This window comes from Pinus tabuliformis, chromosome 4_2 (genome assembly GCF_031772625.1).
Source record: "Pinus tabuliformis cultivar Carrire ecotype Pingquan chromosome 4_2, CPIR1, whole genome shotgun sequence".
NCBI classification, from domain to species: Eukaryota; Viridiplantae; Streptophyta; class Pinopsida; order Pinales; family Pinaceae; genus Pinus; species Pinus tabuliformis.
In genome coordinates, this window is record NC_142304.1 from 980,884,667 (window position 1) to 980,908,736 (window position 24,070).

The window sequence follows — 24,070 nt, forward strand, 5'->3', positions numbered from 1 at the left end:
TTGTGTTATTTAAATTTGTTTTTTGACTACATATATGGATTCAACACCCTCAAAAACCCCTAGAGCACTTCAAATATAAACAGTTCACCCATCAAAGTTGTGATTTCAACGAATCCCTGTCGTATTCTAAACAAATTAGATCAAAAAATAAACCTAAAATATTTTTTAAAAATCTCACTTATAAACAATGTCTTAGAAAATTTACATACCAAAAATTTGATCCCTTTTAATATTTAATAATTTAGTTTAAGATGAATCTAAACTAGTAAATTAAATTAGATCTTTTCTTATGTACTTACGTATTTTTTAATTTCTTTAAAATTAAAATAGAATTATCTCTATTTATTTTCATAGAAAAAGCATCAATCATTTTTTATAAATTGAAAGATCCTTGGTTGTTATTTTTCTCCTATTTAAACCTAAATAATTTTAAATAATTGTCATTAAATTCTATAAGGAATATGTGATAAAAGTTTCACCCACCTAGAAGACTAATGAACCATAGATCCTCCTTTTGTGTTGCTTAAACGCAATTAATTGGGTTACAAATATTAGTGATTATTGTTCGTTGTTTTAATTAGGTTTGAAATCCGATCATAAGTATCGTTAGAACTGGTACTAAGAAAAAGTGATATCATCTCTGATTGAGACATTAAGGTTTCCAAATCAATCCATTTGATTGGATGCCAACATGTTGGGGGGATTGGTGAGTGGTTGGTATCCGAATTAATAATAACCCGGAAACGCACCAAACTGATAATGGACATGTTTGATATTATTGCAAACTAAGAGCAGAGATCAATCTAACCCTCCTTACAATATTAAAAATCGATGAGGAAGAGCAGGGATCAATCTAACCCTCCTTACAATATTAAAAACTGATAATGGCCCGTTCGATATTATTGCAAACTAAGAGCGGAGATCAATCTTCACCCTCTTTACGATAGACACAGATATCATAGATGGTATGGTAGTGGAGTGAAGGGCAGAGAACACAAGAAGACAACGATACTTTGCGGAGAACTCGGTTGTAATAATATCACTGGTTGCTTTGGTAACGTGCCAGTCATCGCCAGCACTTCTATGACCTCATTCCCAGGTACCCATTTCTCCTCACGGACTCCTGGATTTAACTGTTTGATGGAAACGGTCTAGCATTGATTAAAATAAACTAAATGCTTGCATATAGGCATAATTTTTTTCTTAATGATATATATCAGATGTTACACAGGATAATCTGTTGATGCTTAATTTTAGAGTTTCTTTAATCTGTACCCAAATCAATCCTGACTTGAGCTGGCACTGAAAAAAGGTCGTGTGGATATACAAGTAGTGTATGAATTGAACACACTCTTCCTCTCTCTCTAAATATATTTAATTTTGCAGCTAATGCCCTATTATGCACATGGTCATACAGACAGAGTTATCAATCACCTCCATAATCAATCAGGCTTTAGAATGCACCCCACTTTCATATACACATGTGCACACTGTCATTGCAAATCCCTTTTCCTTTATTCAATCTTTAGGCACCATAAATAGGCTTCCCCAAAAAGATAAACAAGTTTTTAAAGAATAATTATTTGCATATTGGTATGGTAGGGTTCTGCTTACTAATTTCCTTTTTCCAGCATTTCTATGGTGCCATGATAATAGAAGATGGATAATTTTCTTAATATCCAATGAATGATTACAAATATTAAGTCAGTGGGACTAAACGAGTACAATCAGTGTCATCCATAGTGGGAGTGCAAAGGCAGCTCCTATAATTACCCTAACAACAACAGGAAAATATCTAATAATAAAACTACAGAAAACTAAGATAGTACAAGTAAAAAAACGACAGAGACAAACAATGAGTACATAGTGAAATCTCCGTAAGAACATGTTAAGTGGTTATGGAACTAGAAACTGAGGCTGGAAGGGAGGGGAGGGGAGAAATCTCCTCATGCGAATCCTCAATCACTGTGAAGGGTCTGATGCATTGTCTGAGAGGGTCATCAGGAGAGGCCCGGGGTTGATGGAGCTTGACCGTGTAATCCTAGGAGGAGCCTTAGATTGAGGTGATCCATCATTCCTAACACTCAAGGCTAGGAAGAAGACACTGAAAAGAGAAGACTGGTTTCTTGACAGAGCTTGGAGAGTGGTACTTTATGCTGAGGTAGTCTGTCTCTGGCCCTCCTAGAATTGCTATATTTGTCGATCCGATAAAGTCCATCCTGAGCTCTAGGATGGGAGCTCCTCGAAAGTGTCTTGAAAGTAGAACAACCGAGTAGGTGGGGGGATCAAGAAGAGATACGAGATCTCAAAGAAGTCTAGATCTTTAGGTGTTGTCTACTACCCCCAAGGTGGCCAAACTTTGAGGAAGAAAGAGGGGATTCTCTTAGAGGATTCTAGATAGAGAGAAGCACTGAAGATTCTGATCTATAGATTCTATATCTAAGAACCTCCCTTACAAAAAGAGCTAAATATCTATATTTGGATAATGAAAAATTGTGAAGAGGGAGCCACTCGAATCCCATTAAAGGCATTAAAACCTTGCTTTGATCTTGTACTAAATGGGATATCTGAATGTTAGGCGATCCCTCGACTTAGCCTCTTGCAAGTGGCAAGTTGATAGATCCTATCTGAGCGATGAAGGTGGTGATTGGTCTTGCTCCAAAGCTGATGCGAGCCATATATACACATGCTACAAAGTAAGTTCATCACTGAGCTATAGAAAGTTCTCCAAATAGAAAGCCATCTTATGGCCAAGACCTTCAGGAGGAGCAATGCAAGTGACTTGGCTATATTGTTTATAGATGTCCTCTATAATTACCTTGCTTAGGTTTTTATTTAGATAGCATGAAGTAGGTCGATGCATCTAGAGAGTATTGTAAGGGTGGAGGCAGTTGAGAGATGGCCATTGACTAAAGTAACTTGGAGGCCTCAGAAAGTCAACATTGAACTTGCCTAGAGGCAGGGATCTCAGAGGAGCAGAGAGCAAGATAGGGGTAGCAAGCCCTCCTCGAAGCAGAGTCACTGAGAGTCTGGACCCTATGTAGGAAGGAGATAAGTTTGAAGATGGCCTCTAAGCGCAAAGGTTGTGCTTTGAAGTTTGAACTCCACCTGGATAATGGATAGAGGGATTGTCCTCTTGCACCGATTGATGCGTTCTAGCAGAAAGGTCTATACTTTCTTCGTTTGAGCCCAGTCAGCCTGAAGCAAGCTCAGTTCCCAAACCTTAGAACCATACAGAACTCTGGGTTTGATGATCATGCTCAGGAGGTGCATCTTGGATGTGAATTGGAAGTGACTTTGGAAACAATCTCTCTAGAGGTGGAAGGGAGCCTAGGCTTTTGATTACTCATTGCTCAGGTAAATTGATTTGTGGCCTTCAAAGGTCCAGTTTCAAAATAACCCACATTTTATTCAATGCTTTTTTCCTGCTTTGCTTTGCTCTTAGTAATGTATGGCCTGTGACCTCTGTGTTTTGTTCATGGTGTCGTTAGCAAACCACCTACACTAAAAGTAGAAATAATCCAAGCGGCATGCATCATTCTATAGGCACATCCGAGATCAGGCCTCAGCTACCGTTTGCAGATTCACTATCCCTGTCAACTACACAAGCTGAGCTCTTCAGTTCCCGTATCTTGGTTTGGGCAGGTGAAAATTTGAAACTCACTTTTAGATTTTTTTTTCTTTTCTTTTTGTAGTGTTCATCCTATATACAGAACAGGCTATTCTGTTCATCATATATGTAGGCTTTGGTCCAATTCTAATTCTCTATGTTGCACTAGTTTTTGGGATGGGGAATGGCAGGGATGGGGGATGCATCCTAGGGATGGCTAGAGTGCACCCCTGAATTTTACAGAGGACAACTGTTTGGGATGACAATTCACTATGAACATTTGTAGTTGCTTCAAACTTGTAAGCAGAACAAGTTATACTATATGGGATTATGGACTGCCCTTACACTTGCCGATTATGAAAAGGTTCGAGCAATTTATAAGGGCGTTGAGTGACATTCCATTATTGGCTTCTAGACATGAGAAACATGTAGTTTAGTTTTAGGAAACTTAAGTGTAACTAATTTCAATTTGCAATAAGGTCCATGAATGGTCTGTGAGACATAGAACTGTCTCTACAGCAGAGCTTTTCTTCCTCATATTTCTTGGTAGTGATGATTATTGTATAATGTAAGAAACATTCTCTTCTCAATAGGTTTTGGAGACTTTTACAGCCGTGTTGAAACTTGAAAACCACTGTAAAACACTTTGGTTCTGTAAAGATATTATATTCATATTTTAGGTTAGAATGCTGATTGAATAAGAAAGTATTCAAACATTTAGTACCCAATCCAAGTCACTACCATCTAATTGTTTTCACAATTGTTGAGGTTGGGATGGTGGAAGCATTGGATTTGAATAGCTCCTCGAAGCCCATGTACAATATATAAAAGCTGAGCTGACCTGAAAAATGAGAAGAACAAGAGCAATAACCACAAGGATCAGCCTTTTGAAATGTTGCATTTCCTGTTTTCTTCACATGGAGGCTTTGCTTGTAATTTTGTCACTCATAATACAATATCTAAATCAGCAGAAACCTAAATTGAAACCCATCATACAAAACCCATGTTTTGAGTTACAACTTGTACAACAGATTTAGATTCAGTGCAATACAAAAATAATGGATGTGAAAGATTATCATGTTTTGTCCAATCATCAATGTCCATGATTGTCAAAACTGAAGATATATGACCAGATTATCCCTGAAATCTGCCCAGAATGTTTTAGAGGCAGCCAGCAAGCCCCCGAGTCCCCAGTAAAGTCCCCAGCAGTTTGGGGACGTTTCCTAAGGTTCCATAAGTCAATGCAGGGTACGAGGTTTTTTTTTGGGAGGGACAGGTCCCCGTGTGAAATATTTAATTCTGCATTGGCTGATATGCTAGAAGCTTTGTATAGAATAAAAAAAGTTAGTTTCAGCAATATACCTCATGACTTGCAAATAAAGTATAAGAACTGTGTTACTAGAAATGGTAGGGCAGGGTATCATTTATGCAAATGCCCTTTCGTGGGCATTTCTCTGCCGATCGCCTCATTTGAAACGGCCATAAGAACGCCTAAACATTATCAAGTGAATGTAATTGGGTTTATAACATTGATATCCTGCATATTGGGAGGGACAGGTCCCCGTGTGAAATATTTAATTCTGCATTGGCTGATATGCTAGAAGCTTTGTATAGAATAAAAAAAGTTAGTTTCAGCAATATACCTCATGACTTGCAAATAAAGTATAAGAACTGTGTTACTAGAAATGGTAGGGCAGGGTATCATTTATGCAAATGCCCTTTCGTGGGCATTCCTCTGCCGATCGCCTCATTTGAAACGGCCATAAGAACGCCTAAACATTATCAAGTGAATGTAATTGGGTTTATAACATTGATATCCTGCATATTGTGGATTACTTTTAGGTCTTGAATGGATTTGGATTTAGTAAGTTATTTCTTATATGCATAGATACACATAATGCACTGGTGACCTTTTCTTATCCCAAAATCCGTGGGTACCCCGTTTCTCATTCCGTTGCCATTTCCTGTTTCTCATTTGTTTTTCTTACTTTGGGAAGAATGTTGCATATGCAACACCGCCAAACTCAGGTAATAACTGAATCTTCAGGGCTCTATGCTCCCAAGGTTTGAACCTGGTTCTTTAACATAGTGACACCCCATCTCATCCAGTAGACCACAGCCCGGCGGACTGTTTCTTGTCTTTAGTAACACAACTTTTTAATGTAGGGCAAGGGACGTTTTAACGGAGCACAAATTTCCACAGAAATTAGTCAAAATCAACTGACATCAACTTTAACGGAATTGCCAAACAGACTCTCACGTTAAATGGCGAGAAGCCATTCCAAACGATCTTAATTAACAGTTTGCATCCAATGGCCCTAATAAGAATTCGTAATATGTATTATCTATACATACAGCTTGTAGCAAGTGCCACTTGAATAGGATACCATAGCCTCGACAAATTAGGAAACCTAGTCAGAAAGAAATTATGCATACATACGTACATCTTCTTTATGAAACATGGGAACACTTGTGGATGTGTATTGGAGTATTGTCATATCTATTAGAGTTTATTATTATTTTGATTTTTGTAGAATTCCTATTTTACCATAATGTGTTTTTAGGTTGGTTGACATATTCCAGTGGATGATACAGGTTTAAGTGCTATATTTCTGCTCTGGAGATGTCCTTGATGGAAAGGGAATTTCTTTTCTGTCACGCTAAAAAATATTTCTATTATAGGATTACTTCAGTGCGCTTAGAAATTGTGTAATTAGTTTTTGCTAAAATAATGCCTGCTTAGGTTAATGGCAAAATCAAATTTATATCTCCAAAAGTTAGCTACTCAAAACTATGTTCCACACTTTGCAGGGATTAACTACTCAGGTTGACTACTAAAAACACTGAACTGGAACGTTATTGATGAGATTCATTGAAGTAAGGCTTTGAGATCGTTATTTTTTCCCTTGTATCTTCCTTTGAGAGAGTTGTTGGTATGCTGAAAGAGATATTCCAAGTCTGAGAGCTGGGTTCGCAACCACACCCCAGATTTTGTCAACGACAAGTATTCTCATGGCTCTCGGAGTCGTCTACTACTGCTCTGATCATGAAAAGATGGCAAGAATCTGACAATCCTTATTTGAAACTAACGAAGAAAAGTGTAGGAGGCACCTTGTGTTGGCTTGAGGGGGCCTGACTCAGGTTCAGAATTAATTAGCCAAACAAATCCCTACACTGCTGGCCCATACGGCAACAACCCATGGAGTGCGGATTGAGGTCGCACTTGAAGTAGTATGGGGGGATGCTAGAACCAAGTTTCCACACCCTGGAGATGTTTGAGGGGTCGATTTAATCCAACTGTGAATAACCTGCGAAACCTTTGCGATTTGTTACAGTCGCCTTTGCGCAGCCCTAACCAGGGGCTGAGATGCTTTTGAGTTGCTAAGGCAGCGACTTGCGTTATTTCCCAAGTTACACCTCGGATCTTACTTATCTTCTTATAACTGTTAGTTAACTTCGCGTAAACAGATACTTTATCTTATATTCACTTAATCAACACAATCATATAAGTTCGTGCATCATATAAACAACAGAAATGTAATTTATACCCAATACATTCAATGCAGAAAACAGTAAATAAATACACAGGAATGGTATAAAACTTCTCTTTATTAATGCTTCAATTGGTTACAGACTCAACCTGCCCTGCGCACTTAGCTGCAGGGGTCCGCGCACTCAGTTGTGGACTACTAGGCCTCTATGCACTCAGCTGCAGAGCCTTCTCCTACTCTACGACCCAAGACTCGACTTTACAATTAGATAAGACTCAATTCTTCATCATTCATACAGTGATCTACAACTTAGAGCCTCGCTCTATTTATACAATCCCATGTTCCCTGGACCATGGGTAGATCTCTAAAGCGGACACTACATTTACAAAAATGAGGGCGGACAACCCTATGACTCGCTTACAAGTTCAGGCTCCGCGCGCACAAAACGCAGAGCCTTTACATCGGATTTAGTCAAAATCTGGGCTTTAAGCCCCAAAACTTCCCTTAGGGGATCTCGTGCCCAACAGGCCCCCAACACAAACATCATGACTCGCCCTTGAGTCACTCTTTTGGTGCGGAGATCTTCGCGTGGAGACCTCCCAACTCTGCTCGAATTGCTGCAAGATCAGTGCGTTACCTTCTGTACCTCCTGCACGCACTGTTCAGAGATCGCGGTATCTGAACTGCTTCCTTGTATCTTCTCCTACGTTCCTTGCATTTGTGCGAGCTTGGCTTCGATCAAGGCTGTAATAATGAAGGCCTCATCGATCCATGGTTGGATGCACGCCTTCAACATTGCTTCCTTATGTTGCGCTGCATCTACTTGCTCTTTGAGCGCTTTTGCCTGTTGCATCCACGTGAGCCTCTGTGTAAGGGCCACTGTCTGCGCGGTCCTTTTTATATCATCATATCTTTGTTGTAGCTCACACGCCTCTATTTCTAAGCGTTGTATGTTCGGGTCCTCTTGCAGAGTGGTGAGGACCTCGAACGACTCTTCCAAAAGTTTGGTGCAGTCCTTCACTGCACTGCTGATCTCCTCTGTTCCCATTGTGATGGCGCTGACGCGTTGTTCCCTCACCTCTGGTGGAGTTGAAGGCTGTGCCTTCAACTGTAGCTCAGCTATCTGAAGGTTCAGCTCCAGCTGAACCTTAGCCATTTCTTGTCGTGCCTCGCGCACCCCTGATGTTAATCTACGAGTGCACACCTCTACTGGGATGGTCAACTCAGGGACCATCTGGCAGGCCTCTTCAACCACTTGCACTAGGTGTCTATTCTGTGTTACGACTTGATCGCGCTGCAGGCTTAGTTGTTCCATGTTAATTCATTGTTCACTTAACACCTGTAGCGCACGACCCTCCCTAGCCCGCACTTCTACAGTTACTTCGTCCTGCAGAACATAGAGCGTCTCTCGAGGGAGCGCAACCATGTTTATCCCCACTCCTTTTAGTGCACTGACCATAGGCCTGTTGGCCTCATTTTCTGTAACCAGTGCCCCCTCTGGCAGCACTATAGTATTGGTCATGCGTGCGCGTAGCGTTTCCTCGGCTGCAGCCGTTCCTACTGCAAGGTTGGTCGAAAGAGTACCAGCCTAAGGAGTGCGCATCTGCAACTCCTGTATCTGTGCTTGGAGGGCCCCCAATGCCTAGAGGGCCTCCGCGGTGACGTCGCGCACCGTCTCCCCTATGTTATGTAAAGCCCCCTCAATGAGGGTGATCGGGTCGAAAGAAGTCTTGGAGGCTTTTGACTTCTTCCGCAGCCCCACCTGCTCTCTCGGGCGCTGGCGCTTCAACTGTGTAGACGTTGTCTGTGGGTCCACACCACCTTCCTCTGTCTCGGGCTCTTCCTCAGGCGATGGCGACTTATGGCCCTCGTGCTCCTTCTCTGCTGCCTGTTGCTGTCCCGCGGCTGCCTTCTGTTGTTCTATTGCTACTTTCGCAGCGTCCCGTGCCTCCTGTGCCTTTGCTGCTGCTGCCTCTTTTCTTCTTTTCTCTGCCAACTATGCCATCCACAATTTTGCCTCCTCCTTCCTTTGTGCAGCTGACTTCTCCGTTTCCAACATGGAGATGGCTGGAGCGCGCCACTCCGACGGCCACGACTCAAGTACGACGAATATGACATCGTCTGTGGCCAGGTACGGGAGCTCATTCCACTTCTTCGCGGGGTCCTTGCATGCCCTGACATACACGTGATGGAAGTCTGCCTTGAACTCCGCGAAGCTTTGTAGACTATTATAGACAATGGGCGATAACTGCGGCTTGCAGTTAATCCCCATTTTGATGTTCATCTCCATGAACACCTAGAATATCTTACTGTCTCGGATCCTCTGCGCGTCTTTAGTGGCCCACAACGAAGCATACTTCGCTGCCTCTGGAAGATCTCGCGCAATTGTGGGGAACTGGCTGTCCTCAGGCAATTCCCAAGCCACCAACACTATGGACAACAGAAGCCATGCATAGTGGAAGGTCTTCCCCTGTTCCTGTGCCTCGCGACAATTCTCCAGGAACTCCTTGCACAAGTACTTGGACTAGTTAAACTGGACCCCCTCCATGCATTGCGCAACAAGTGCTATCACCGATGTGGCCACCTCATCCGCGCGACACTTCTGCATAACCTTGCCAGCCAGTATCTGGGTGGCAACTCTGACTGCCTTATTGTTGATACTGGAGATCGCGTACCCTCTCTTCTTTTTCTCCAACTTGAATTTTGCCTTCATGGCCTCCGCGATGGCCAAGTCGTTGCTCTTACCCTCTGAAATATTCGTTGGGTCCTCCCTCTTACAAGGGAGTCGGGTAATTCTGTGGATTAGGTGGTCTGTGATGGGGATGGGCTCCTAGTCAGAGGGTCCGCACCCTGGGTTTCTTCCTCCATTTCTTTGTCCTCCTCCTCTTCGAACAGGATTTCCTCAAGGTCTTCCTCCTCATCGGTTTCCACATTAACTACTTTCCCCTTTTCTTCCATGATCAGTTTAGTTCATAGCGGGTTTCTAGGGGACACGTGCACTGGAACCATGGGCTGCTTTTCTTTCTTGGGTCTCGACGTGCATGGTGATTTAGGGATTTCTGCAACATCCCGACGCTTTCTGGGGCGTCTCTTATTGTCATGGCCTGCGCGGCCTCTTCAGTGGTCTTCTCGCCGATATCCATGGCTTCCTCTGACGTGGTCATATTGCTGTTCCACAAATCTCTCAACGGTTTAGGTAGGTGCTCAAATAATGCTTTTGAGTTCAAAGAATCGAACAGCTCGGAGTTACTAAATCTCAGGACGCGCAATAGCTCAATTTTCAAATGGCCAAGTGTTGTTTGCTAGGCAACCCTTTGCAATTTATAATGCCTTTTGAATTTGAATTCGACTGTTTCGTCCATTGGCGGCAGATTTTTCCAAACCTAACCCATAAAGTTTTCCTTAAATGCCTGCCGCTTGCTCCATTTGGTCTCAAACCAAGCATCACATCGTGACTAATGACTGCAATAGTCACTTCCCAACCGACCTGCGCGGCAGTGCAGCTACCCTTGTGCTGTCGCGAACCCTGTAACACTTCGTTCCTGCGTGTAGCCCTGACATCGGGTGGCTCTCAGGCAGAGTAGTTTATAGTCCCGCGCCTCCTTTCAACTGCTTGGGGTGCTAAGACTGTGCTTCCCACGGCTAGTTAGGTGGCCGGGCCACTTGTATATGGCTTCAACCGACTATCGCTTACTTCTCTTGGGAAGGGTTCACCATTTGACTTCACCAACTGCATCGCGCCACCATCTGTGATCCCCTTAGTAACATATGGTCCAATCCAAGGCATCAAACTGATCAACTCTCGGTGGTAGTCCCCAAATTCGTCAACGTAATCGTGCGCATCTTGTTTTATCACCAGGTTTTTTTTTCAAGAAAGTCCTTTTGTATTCCTTCCTCAAGCTTCTTGACTTCTGCTTCCACCATGGCGCTTTTCTCCCTCAACCGAACACTTTCATTCATGAGTTCTTGGAGCCTAAGATTACCCTGCTGGATCTCTTCATCAGGTCCCAAGCGTTCTTCTTCGAGCTCTTCCAACTGTGCGATCCCTTCTTCCAAGGCTCCGTGATCCGTCATATCCGTGGGCGCTGCTATGCGCGGACTCAGCATGATATACTCCATTGGTATTATAGCGTTTTCCCCATAGGCCAGCCTAGAAGGCGCTTGTCCTGTCAGTTTCTTGCATGTTTTCCTATAAACCCATAAAACTGCTGGTACCCGCAGGTCACACTCAGTTCGCTGCGCATTATATACCTTGTTCAGTGCTTCGCACACTTCGTTAAATGCTTCCGCATGGATAACCTTCTGCGCACTAGTTCTCCCCACACTTTGTTGTTCCAACTTGAGGAACCGTTCGCGCATTTGCCCCCCCCAACACATGCTTATTGACCGTGTTTCCCAACGCGAAGTTCATGTGCATCCGCGTAGGTTGTTTACCATATGCCTGTACCCACCTGGAGAGATGCGTGCGCGGACCATCCCGTCCATTGTATTTATCCGCCAATCACACTATAGGTTTCCCAAATCGTGAGTGCATCATCCGCCTACATGCGCGCCAGTCTTCAAATCTTCCTTTGTGTGTACCCCACCACCTTGCAGGCGTAGCGCGCAGTACCCAATTCAAGGCCTAGAAACGTTGTTTTTTCGACACCTCCCTTTCAAATCGGTCCAAAAAGGCATCCACCTCACTTAACCCATCATAAGTAGGCAGATCTCCCACTCCTGTCGATACACAACGCATTGATCTTATCATCATATTGCTATTAAGTGTGGTTACCTCGTGTAACCAATTCTACCATCGCTCTATCTCCTCATCTGAATCCGACGTATAAGAACTTTCGCGCTCCCATGAGATCCATCCATCCACAGTGGGATTTACCCAATCTTGCTCTCGCGTGATTATTTTGTAGATGCAGTCCAAATCATCGTCACTTTCATAGTCGTGCACCGGCTTTGTATAGTGCGATCCTTCAGCAAGGTCCAAGGGTATAACTACGCGCAGAGACTTCTTCTAAAAAATCATCTTGCGCTTCTTTAGATTAATCACCTTGTTCATGTCAGTGGCCCAATCAATTCCTAAGAGGGTGGGGTAGGGATTGTTGTCATCAACAATCTCTATCACTTCAAAGTCTGCTAACGCGCTCGCTCCCTCAATATCCACAGTGATTCCCTCTAATCTTCCCATAGGTATTATCTTTTGCTAGTTCGCCATTCGCAGCTGAATAGGAGACCACTGCAGTGTATGCCTCCCTATGCGCTCCCATGTCTGCTTCGACAGAACATTTGCGTCCAATCCTAAGTCCAGAATTACTTGTTCCATCCCATATTCTCCAATCTGCGCGATTAACCTCATTTCTCTTCCCGTTCTCATCGTATGCTTTCCAATCTTCCAGACTACGCGTGGTTCTGCTGGCACGGTCCTAGCGCATCTGTTAATGAGTTCCTGCAATTTTACATCCTTACTATCGCGCAGTAGCTTCATGCATGTTTCCAAAAACATCGTAAACATAGATGGGTCCATCTTCGGCTCTGATCTATCTTTGCTTCCTGAAGTGGAGGCATCAGCGAAGCTCTTCTTAGCTTCCATAAAGGTTTCTTTAGTGCGCTCCAAATCAAACTCTGCTTCTTTCATCGGAGCCTTGCGAACCCAAGTACTATTTTCAGGTTGTTTGCCTTTGTCATCTCCCGTCGCAATTCCACTTCGGAGCATAATGTTCACATTTGGATCTTCCTTGCGCGGCTCAGACCTCATCATTTGCAGGTTCTGAGTCGGGGGAGGTGGTAGCATTCCCTTGTCGCGTATCCTAGCTATCAGCATAGGACAATCTTCTGTCTCATGATCAAACAAGGTACAATACAGACATGATGGACACGTTGGGTTCGTACAATCACGGGCATAATGTCCTGGCCCTCCGCAATTGTAGCATATCAGCTGTTTGCGACCTCTTCCAGGTCCTCCTCCACCTCGGCCTCATTCATGCCCCTGAAATCCTGTTCGCGCCACTCCTGCATTCGGGTCTAGGGGCTGCGATTCGGCCTGAACTCTGTAGGTGGGAGTTCTATCCATCATTAACTCATAGCTTCTACAAGTGCACTCATCATGTCCTACTGACCTACAAAAGTTACAGAACAATTGCTGCGAATTTTGTGTATACTTCTGTAACAAATGGCAGTTGTCTGTAGCGTGTTTCCCTCCTATTTGACAAATCGCGCACCACAAAGCAGGCGTTGCGCTAGGTCCTGCTTGTGCCTCCGGTCTTAACGGCATTGGTCCTCCTCCCGCGAGGTAATTCGCGAACACCGGGCAGTGGTCCTTATCATGACCCTGACCCTTGCATTTTACGCACCACACCTCTTCGCGCACTTCTGGTCGAGCTGTCCTATCTTGTTTCAGACTCTGCATCTCAAGGCATAAGTTTTTCAACTGTGCGTGGATCTGTTGAACTCCCAAGTTAGGATCTTGCATTGGGGTCTCATGCAGTCTCATCGCGATCTCCAAGGCTTCTGCCTAAGTCATTAACCTTTGCTGCGACAGTGCGTTCCTCAAATGCAGCGTTAGCGATGCTACAAACCATTCATGGTGCTGTCCATCTGTCAAAGTCATATTAGCTTCGCGAATTGTGCACTTCAGCCTCTGATCCAACTCCCAAGGAGTCTCGCCTGGTAGCATTGTGATCTCTTTGAACCCAATGATCGACTGCGCTTCTGACTTCAGCCTGCTAAATTCCTTATTTAGCGCAGTTTGGATATCCACGATCCCCGCATTCGGATTGTCATTAGAATGCTTAATATACTAGGTCAGCGCGCGGTCCTGCAGGGCGCTAACCAGTGTCTCTTTCTTTATATTGTCATTTGTAACTCCCTGTGCTTCCCATACGACTCTTATCACGAACCAAAATTGATTCGGATCCTCATTTCCTACTCCCTTGAACGCAGGCAACTTTATTGTGCTTGCCATATTTACTTGTAGTGGTGGCGAAGGTGGTACGGGTGAAGATGGAGGTGAAGGCAGTGAAGCTGGTGGCGGTGTGGGTGGGGGTGGTATGCGTAGAATCCTTTTCCTTATCAGATGGATCGCACTTCGTGGAGAGACCTTTGCGAGCTCTTCCTCGTCTCCTCGCGGAGGTGAAATCAAAGGGGTATTCTCTGGTCCCTTACTTCCTTCATTTTCGTAGGTTTTTCCACTTCGCGTAGCTCCGAACATCAAGGTAATTGCATAACCCTCTTTTCACACAATAGCATTTTAATCCAAGTATTCAGAGAATTTACATACTTACCTCGCGGTCCTTTGAGAAAGCGTCGCTCTGCCTTGCTATAGCTGACTGAAGCGTCTACTGCAAATTCAGTGATGAATCCTCCTATAATCCGATCGAGCCAGTGATCAATAGTGCGTGCGATCTTATCCTCTGATGCTTCCAATCTGCGCACCAACTCTGGGGTCCACACAATAGGATTGTCGAGTTTCCACCTTCCTTGGCTATCTGCTAGCTTCGCGATCCACTCGTACAACTCAGTAGGGAAAGATGCGAAGAAGATTTCGTGGATCTCTGTGTACAAGTAGCAGTCTAACCACTCTTCTTTTGTCAGTCGCAGATTCTTGTTCTCCTGTGTCGCGAACTTGTGAATTCTCCTGTCCAACCAACCTTCAATTTCCTTCTTAGTTGGATTCCAATGATACGACATCAGACATCTCTATGTAGATTCCAGTCCCGACAACAGAACCATTTGTTGGCTTGAGGGGGCCTGACCCAGGTTCGGAGTTAATTAGCCAAACAAATCCCTACACTACTGGCCCATTCAGTAACAGTGCACGGAGTGCGGACTGAGGTCTCACCCAAAGCAGTATGGGGGGATGTTGGAACCAAGTTTTTGTGCCTTGGAGATGTCTGAGGGGTCGATTTAGTCCAACTGTGAATAGCTTCGCACACTGTCCTAACCTGCGAGACCTTCGCGATCTGTTACAATCGCCTTCGCGCAGCCCTAACTAGGGGCTGAGATGCTTTTGCCTTGTTAAGGCAGCAACCTGCGCTATTTCCCCAAGTTACACCTCAGAGCTTACTTATCTTCTTATAACTGTTAGTTAACTTCGCGTAAACAAATACTTTATCTTATATTCACTTAATCAACACAATCATATAAGTTCGCGTATCATATAAACAACAAAAATGTAATTTATACCCAATACATTCAATGCAGAAAACAATAAGTAAATACACAGGAATGGTATAAAACTTCTCTTTGTTAATGCTTTAATTGGTTACAGACTTAACCCGCCCTGTGCACTCAGCTGCAGGGGTCCGCGCACTTAGCTGCGGACTACTAGGTCTCTGCACACTCAGTTGCAGTGCCTTCTCCTACTTTACGACCCAAGACTTGACTCTACACTTAGATAAGTCTCAATTCTTCATCATTCATTCATGACCTTCATTCAGTGATTTACAACTTAGAGCCTCACTCTATTTATACAATCCCATGGTCCGCGGACCATGGGTAGATCTCTAAAGCCGACACTACATTTACAAAACTGAGGGCGGACAACCCTATGACTCGCTTACAAGTTTGCGCTCCGCGCCTACAAAACGCGGAGCCTTTACATCGGATTTAGTCAAAATCTAGGCTTTAAGCCCCAAAACTTCCCTTGGGTGATTCCACGCCCAACAGGCAACGGTACCATTTGTTGGCTTGAGGGGGCTTGACCCAAGTTCAGAGTTAATTAGCCAAACAAATCCATACATTACTGGCCCATTGGACAACAACCCGCAGAGTGCGCACTGAGGTCTCACCTGAAGCAGTATGGGGGGATGCTGGAACCAAGTTTTCGCACCCTGGAGATGTCTGAGGGGTCGATTTAGTTCAACTGTGAATAGCTTCGCGCACTGTCCTGACCTGCGAGACCTTCGCGATTTGTTACAATCGCCTTCGCGCAGTGCTAACCAGGGGCTGAGATTCTTTCACGTTGCTAAGGCAGCGACCTGCGCTATTTCCCCAAGTTACACCTCGGATCTTACTTATCTTCTTATAGCTGTTAGTTAATTCCACGTAAACAGATACTTTATCTTATATTCACTTAATCGACACAAACATATAAGTTCGCGCATCATATAAACAACATAAATGTAATTTATACCCAATACATTCAATGCAGAAAACAATAAATAAATACACAGGAATGGTATAAAACTTCTCTTTATTAATGCTTCAATTGGTTACAGACTTAACTTGCTCTACACACTCAGTTGCAGGGATCTGCGCACTCAATTGCGGACTACTAGGCCTCTGCGCACTCAGCTGCGGAGCCTTCTCCTACCCTACGACCCAAGACTTGACTCTACACTTAGATAAGACTCAATTCTTCATCATTCATTTATGACTCTCATTCGGTGATTAACAACTTAGAGATTCGCTTTATTTATACAATCTAAAGCCGACACTACATTTACAAAAATGAGGGCGGACAATCCTATGACTCGCTTACAAGTTCGCACTCCGCGCCCACAAAACACGGAGCCTTTACATCGGATTTAGTCAAAAGCTGGGCTTTAAGCCCCAAAACTTCCCTTGGGGGATCCTGCGTCCAACACCTTGGTATTGGTTATTAGCAAGATCCAAAAATAGACATCAGCATAGCTGACATGAAACACATCATGGCATATAACTAACATGGATCACCACATTAGCCAAACCCACCACTCCACTGAAGCCTGAGTTTAGGTTTGCATTAGTTCTTTGAACTTTCTCTCTCAAGTAAATTTGTTAAGTTTCTGTAAATCAAAACTATCCTCTGAAATGAGAACCTTGTCCTGAAAAAACTAGATTAGCATATGATGTAGATAATCATGAGATTCTCTGAGGCAACAAAGAGGCGGAGCAAGAACTTCAGATCAGTCAATAGATGGGCCTGAAAAGGCACATGAATGTATCACAGGCTGGGGTTCTATGAATCAGAAACTATGTCAGTACTAGTAGCGACTAAGCATCAAAACCTAACCACCTTCAAGAAATTCAGAACTAGCCAGAATAGTCCGACAGTACAAACATTCCTGTGTCCACCCCAACATAACTTAGCCTCAGCTTATTGCATTGCAAGAAGACAATAGCTGCCCTTCTGTGAAGATTCACAGAGCAATCCAGCCACAGATGTCAGCCACTGTTACCAGCACAGTAAGTCCCTACAGCTGACAAATGCACAAACAGAAGCTCCCTTCTGAGGATTCAGGCCAGAGCGGATCTAACTGTCTACAAATGTCACCAATGATAATAACAGCCTTCATGAAGACAGAACCCATATATGCCTATATATGTGCTAATTCCTTTGGCAAAATACCTCATCACTAATCTTGAAGTGGAATGCCCCAGCTCAAGTGCTCTTCCTCAACTTCTCTCTAGTGAGTCACCATCCATCATCCTTGGTGTACTGGCAGGTTCAGTGCTCTAGATGGCTTGGCAAGAGTTTCTGAGAAGCAGCTTGATTCCATGCATTGATATGGTATTAAACAAGCTTAGGATGTATAATTAACAGTTACATAGCTAGGGTAGATCTGAGGCATTCAGATTCTTAGCCATGCCATATTGACTAACTATTATGTTAGCTTTTTTCCTATTAACGTACGCACATTGTCACTTTGTATACTTTCCAAATAAGTAGTCAATCCTGGCACATTCATGTGAGAAGAGCAGTGGTCCACTCCCCTTCTCAGAGGTGAAAGTCCAGCATGTTCCCTTTTGTAACACATTCGTTATCTGGCCTTCAATCACTTAAAGGGAAATTAATCCCTGTTGAACTTTCTTTTATTCACACTATAATGATCCTACCCTTTAGTGTGATATAATCATAACTTCCAATTCATAACTGGATGTTTAAGACCCTGAAGAATTCTTCGGACTTTTATTAAAATCAGATAGGCATTCCACTTGGATCTGTAATTTCATGATTTTTTATGTTTAGTATTTTCAGGCCCAAACTATCGGGAGACCAGTAAATAGCAATTTAAAGACAATCTATAAATAAAAGGATTCATTTTGTTATAGCTAATATAGAACTTGTAAAGTCCGGATGCAGAGTTAGAAATTTAAAAGTATTAGGTCAAAGCATATTTTTCATTTTGAGCTAATACCATCTGGTGCCATTGGCACATGCACTGCATAGCCTACCACAGTGCCATGAACCCGTCAAAGATCCTTCGCAGCTGTTAAAGTGATGATGGGACATTGGATCCAATGATAACTTATGGTGGTTTTTAACTTTTAAGCAAGTTGCTACCTTCTCTAGATTCTTCCCCAGATTTCACTTTTGCAGACTCGCCAGTGCATATTAAGCATAATTGAGTTTGAGCCCTAAGATTTACCAGCTCAAAATCAAAATAGACATTTGAGGGGTTCTCCTTATCCAGGATGCGATTTAAGAGGAGATAGAACACTAGCATTCACTTTCAAGTATTTAGTGATGGAAATAACAGTCTGACAACTTGAGCATTTACAGTATTTCTCATTAATAATGTGCACCATATCAGGACACAAAAATAAGTTTGGCAAGCACCATTTAACTGTTTAGTGATAGATTTCTCGAAATCATGCATATCTTAATCCTTTCAATGATGTTTTTCTTGCTTTCTTTGTTGGATTAGAGATCACATGTTCTCAAATCTTAGGCTTATTTGTTTACAATTGAAACTGCATCAGGATTACTAGTCCTATTCATTGACAATTCAAACAGTATCAGGTCATCTAACCAATTTTTCCTCATTAATGCATTTTTGGAGACAGTGAACTCGTCTGAAGAATGTTAACTATATATAGCTTGTTTCATTTAGGTGAAAAACTTTAGTTCGTAAGAAAGAAAGAAATTATACTAATCCTGAAATGACCAATGTAGGTCAATGAGACTTAAATACATGAATGACCAAAGTAGGTCAATGAGACTTAAACACATCCCGTAGAATAGAAAAGAACCAGGGTAGAAAGAACCCTAGGGATTGAAAAAGTAGCTAAACACTAAGATGCTAAAACAACGTGAACAAACTGAACATTGTACACATATAGAGATGGGTAAACCTAAACTATAAGACCCAAATACATGTCCAAATTTTCTTCAAAGACATGCAGAGGCTTCATTTTGTCTAACTTGAAGTGACTAAGTCAGAGCACAGCTGGTGAAATTATCTAGGTTTGTTGAGAATTTTATTGTATAAGGTATTAACAGATACTTTGGCTATACAGGAACCAACTCAAGCTAGTGGATGCCCTTGCAGTGGAGACAATCGCTGTCTCTGTCAGAAATGATTGTTGCAAAGTCGGGTTGGATTAGATATCTTCCCTACAGTTGTTCTCTGGTTATCATGTTTATTTAATAAGAATGAACAGCAAGTACCGGCAATAAGGTGGGTACTTCGGCAGAAGAAAATTTGGAGGAAAATGGCTTCCCTAAATGGAATAATAGGCGTGGGAACTAAGCAGCCACTTTTCTCTTTTGGGGTCATCACTGATGTTCAATATGCTGACATTCCTGATGGTCGTTCATTCCTTGGTGTTCCTCGATACTATCGACATAGTATTCTATCTTTGCAAAGGGCTGTCAGAAAATGGAACCAGATAGGAAAACTACAGTTCGCAGTGCATTTTGGTGACATAGTAGATGGCTTCTGCCCTAAAGAGGAGTCTCGTACAGCTGTATTGAATGTCATTAAGGAATTTGACGAGTTCAATGGTCCTGTTTATCATATGCTTGGTAATCATTGTCTTTATAATCTCCCTCGAAACGATTTAATTAGCCTGTTAAAGATACCTTCCCCAAATGGCCATGCATATTATGATTTTAGCCCCGTAGCAGATTACAGATTTGTTGTGCTAGATGGATATGACATCAGTGTTGTTGGGTGGCCTGAGAATCATCCCCACAGCTTAGAGGCAGCTAAATATCTTGAAACCAAGAACCCAAATAAGGATAAAAATAGTCCTGGTGGGCTAACAGGAAATGAAAGGAGGTTTGTTATGTTCAATGGTGGAGTTGGAAGGGAGCAGCTAGCATGGCTTGATAGCATACTCCAAGACGCAACTGCTTGTAAACAGAAAGTCATCATTTGTTGCCATCTCCCTTTGGATCCTGCTGCAGCATCTCCTGAATCATTACTGTGGGATTACGATGAGGTGATGCATGTAATTCATAAATACAATTGTGTTAAGGCTTGCTTAACGGGCCATGCCCACAAAGGTGGATATGCTGTGGATTCTCATGGAATTCACCATAGGGTTCTGGAAGCTGTGCTCGAGTGCCCTCCAGGCTCGGATGCATTTGGCTATATTGATGTCTACCATGATCGGCTTTTACTAATTGGAACTGATCGCATGGCAAGCACTGAAATGATATTTGATTTGGAAAAAGTATCAACCTAGACAACTGGTTGGACAATCTCAAGTATATTATCAATTGCCCATGCCAGAGATGTAGAACAGCTATATAATATAGGCGTCTGTATTCCCAATTCTTTATTTCAGTGGTCAGGACTCAGCCAATTTTTTCTATTTTCTTTCATGCATGTAAAGACGGACTATGACAAGTTATCTTTGTTATATTGAGGTTACCTACACCATTTCATATCTGGGTATGCTAAACCTGTAGTTTTCTCTTGATTTACAAACATCTTTTGAAATCATTTTAAAAAGTTATTGTTTGTCTACATCGTTGTGAAGCTAGTCTCCTCACGCATAATATGGACAGCGGCTTCCGGAAGTTAACAAGCATTTAGATGCATGAACTTTAGGATCCAGGATCAGTTATTATTTTTTTTTCTATTAATGATCAGATTCAAGTTTCTCTCTCTACAGCTTCATTTATTGGAAACTGTTCATTGGCATGTCCTATTGTATGTCGATTGTTTTCACGTACATCCGACTGTTGGAGGAACCATTTGTTTAACAGAAACAAAATAGACTTTTTATTATTGGGCTCGGCTATACCTTGCAGGGTGCTGTAAGATCTTTCTTCTCTTCTACAGTCTTCTTGGCCTACTACATGCAACCTCAAAATTTATAACTATTTTTATAAGGCAGGGCTCTAGATTTTTGTATCTAAATCTTACATTTTACAAATTACCCAACAAAGTGGCTATAATGTCTTAACCATAATTACATGGGTACTTCTAATCCCCCGGGACTATCCGTACCTGTTGCACCCGTATGCTGATGACCACCTTTGTTAAAGAAAGTTGGGCATTGTATAGGGACTCTCATTGCGAGGGGTTCTGGAATTATGAACTGAAAATCATTGGAATCGCATAATCCATTGTTGGGGCCACGATTTTAACCATTTGGTTAGATTCAGTTTCACTGGAATTGCATAATCGATTGTTGGAGCCACGATTTTAACCATTTTGATGGATTCAGGTTCTTCATTAGAATCCAGGATCACAGTTTTGGATGTCATAGGTTTTCATGGAACACCAGAATATGTGTTGAGAAAAGGGGCGGGATGAGTACCCACGCTGCAAAATTGCTGTGCATGTGCACTTGTACTGGTAGTTGACCCTTACTAAGAAAATTACTGAGCACTTTTTAAAACTTGATAAAGGTTTCATCCTTATCACAATGCCCTTTACTAAGAAAATTGCTGAGCACTTTTTAAAAATTGATAATGGTTTCATCCTGATCACAATGCCCACAGGCAAATGGACTCATGCAACATATATCTTAATTGACTAAAATAACAAAACCGAGGTAAATAGATCAAATTTTTCAGTGTTTCAGCGGAGTTAGCTTGTTGCTTGTATTCTCCAATGGGCTAGGAGGCTCGCTGATCTTCATCTACGTTACTGTTGGGAATTGTTCTTATCACCATCCCTCCGAAGGCATCATCTTTGAGCTGCGTTTGAGGTCACCAAGTCTTTTAGCCTTGACTTCCACATGTTTTATATTTATTTCCATCTTTACTGTTTTAATCACTTTTCATCATTTGCATTTCAGTGTTATCCTACATTAAATAATAATAATAATAATATAATTTAATTTAACTTAAAAATTAAGGTTATGGTGATGGTAGTCTTTAAATTGGTGTATAAAACTTTATTGTGTTATCACATATTTTTAAAGGTTATGGTGAAGTTAGTCTTAGTCTTTAAATTGGTGTATGATATTTTATTGTTTGTAAAAGAAAATTTTCTTTATATAAAGATTTTGACTATTAAAATTTATGGAGGTATATACTTTATTTTTATTTAGATTTGAACCTATTTAAAAAGAAACATATATTCTTAACCATTAGAGACAGTCAAGCTGTTTATAATAAGTGTAATTTTATTGTAATCACTTGTGGACCTTCTTTTAGTTGTAATTGCTATCTATATTTTGTTTATAACAATTGTAAGCCTTACTACCATCATGACATGTGTCACGTTTTGGATTTTGTTACATATTGATACTTGCCTTCCTTCTAACCTTAATTGATATTTCACTGAAATAACAAAACAAAGATAAATAAATTAAATTTTAAGTGTGCCAGCAAAGCAAGCTTGCTACTTGTATTCTCTCATGGGCTGGGAGGCTTGCTAGTCTCCATCTACATCACTATTGGAACTATTCTTATCACCATTCATTTGAAGGAATCTTTGAGCCATCCTTGAGGACACCAAATTTTCTAGCTTCAACTTCCCATGTGGTTTTAATTTCACCTTTGTTGTCTTTCACTTTTCATTATTTGTGGTTTTCTTGTCATCACTTATGAGCCTTCTTTGACTTGTGGTTATTATCTTGTGATGTTTATAATAATTGGAATTTCAGTTCCATCACTTGTGAATGGACTTTTGACTAGTAATTGTTATATTACTACTGTGGTATGTGTCATTATTGGGATGTTGTTCGCCATTAATACTTTCTTTCTTTCTAACTTGTAGTAACTGCAGCTTATTATTGCTTTCCTGAATTTTCAATTTCTATTTGGTGCATTCTTCAATATTGGTTTCATGCTGCTTTGGGAGGTTTGATACCTTATCTACTATTTGCTCAATTTTCTCCTAGAGTGACGCCTCTTTGTCCGTGTAGATTGCTATATGCCACAATGTAGTGACGATGTTGATAATGCATTCTCTTTCTTTCAATTAATTATATCTCTTCCCTAAGTTGTTCCCTTTCACCTTGCTTAAACTTATTTTAGCTAATTTTGCCTTTTCCCTAACCATATTTGTGAATTGCCATCTCATCTTCAGGATTGTATAAATATTTTGGTGTGAAATTTTGTCATATTATTATCAAATAATGCAAACTTTAAAGCAATTTTTACCTTTACTTTACCCTTTGCTCCATAACTTGGCTCTCTTGGAATATCTTCATTGCCTAAAAAAATCACTTGTAATTGTTTTCTAGTCAAAATGAAAAATGATGAAAACAAATTATTTGAAGCAATAAACAAATGGAAGAAATAAATACAAATACAAGGGCATATTGATTATATTAATTTACTTATTAAAAAACTTTGTTTTAAGTTTTAATAAATAAATAAATGTGTAGGTTTGAAATGGTTTATTTTTACATAAATATATCAAGACACAAAATCCAACTATTCATTATTGTAAAGGTTTTAATATAAATTAAAAGAAGAAGACCTTTCTCTTTAAATAAAATGGTTATTCTAACTATTAATATAAATAATAATGTATGTAAAGCATTTTGAAAAAGGTATTGTGAGGCAATAGCTACAAGCAAATGGTAGTTTACACTATTATTTTTTAAACTACAATTTCTTAAATGTTTATGAAAATCATAACCCATGATTATATCAAGTCTATAAAGTCACATACCAATAATATGGGTTGCTAAACACATAACGAAAAAACATTAATGATATGCAATTAAGACACACAAAGAATAAATTTTACATAATAGAATACATAATTATTGAGAGATGATCTGCATCATGTGTAGAAATTATTTGTAAATTTGAAACTGCTCATGAAATTTACTAAATCACAAGACTCAAAGCTACTCT

General features: G+C 41.3%; 1 protein-coding gene across 1 annotated transcript; it reads left to right on the forward strand.

The window, feature by feature from the left end:
- The first annotated feature begins 684 nt into the window (after nucleotides 1–684).
- On the forward strand, nucleotides 685–20,771 carry LOC149172953 (manganese-dependent ADP-ribose/CDP-alcohol diphosphatase-like protein). Its single transcript, XM_089424469.1, has 2 exons — nucleotides 685–1,099; nucleotides 19,315–20,771. The coding sequence occupies exon 2, from the start codon at nucleotides 19,510–19,512 to the stop codon at nucleotides 20,485–20,487; it is 978 nt and encodes a 325-aa protein (XP_089280595.1). The 5' UTR covers nucleotides 685–1,099; nucleotides 19,315–19,509; the 3' UTR covers nucleotides 20,488–20,771.
- Nucleotides 20,772–24,070: the final 3,299 nt, after the last annotated feature.

What these genes read in the sequence shown, in the direction of transcription:
- LOC149172953 (XM_089424469.1), top strand. Translation starts at nt 19,510, where the DNA reads ATGGCTTCCCTAAATGGAATAATAGGCGTGGGAACTAAGCAGCCACTT.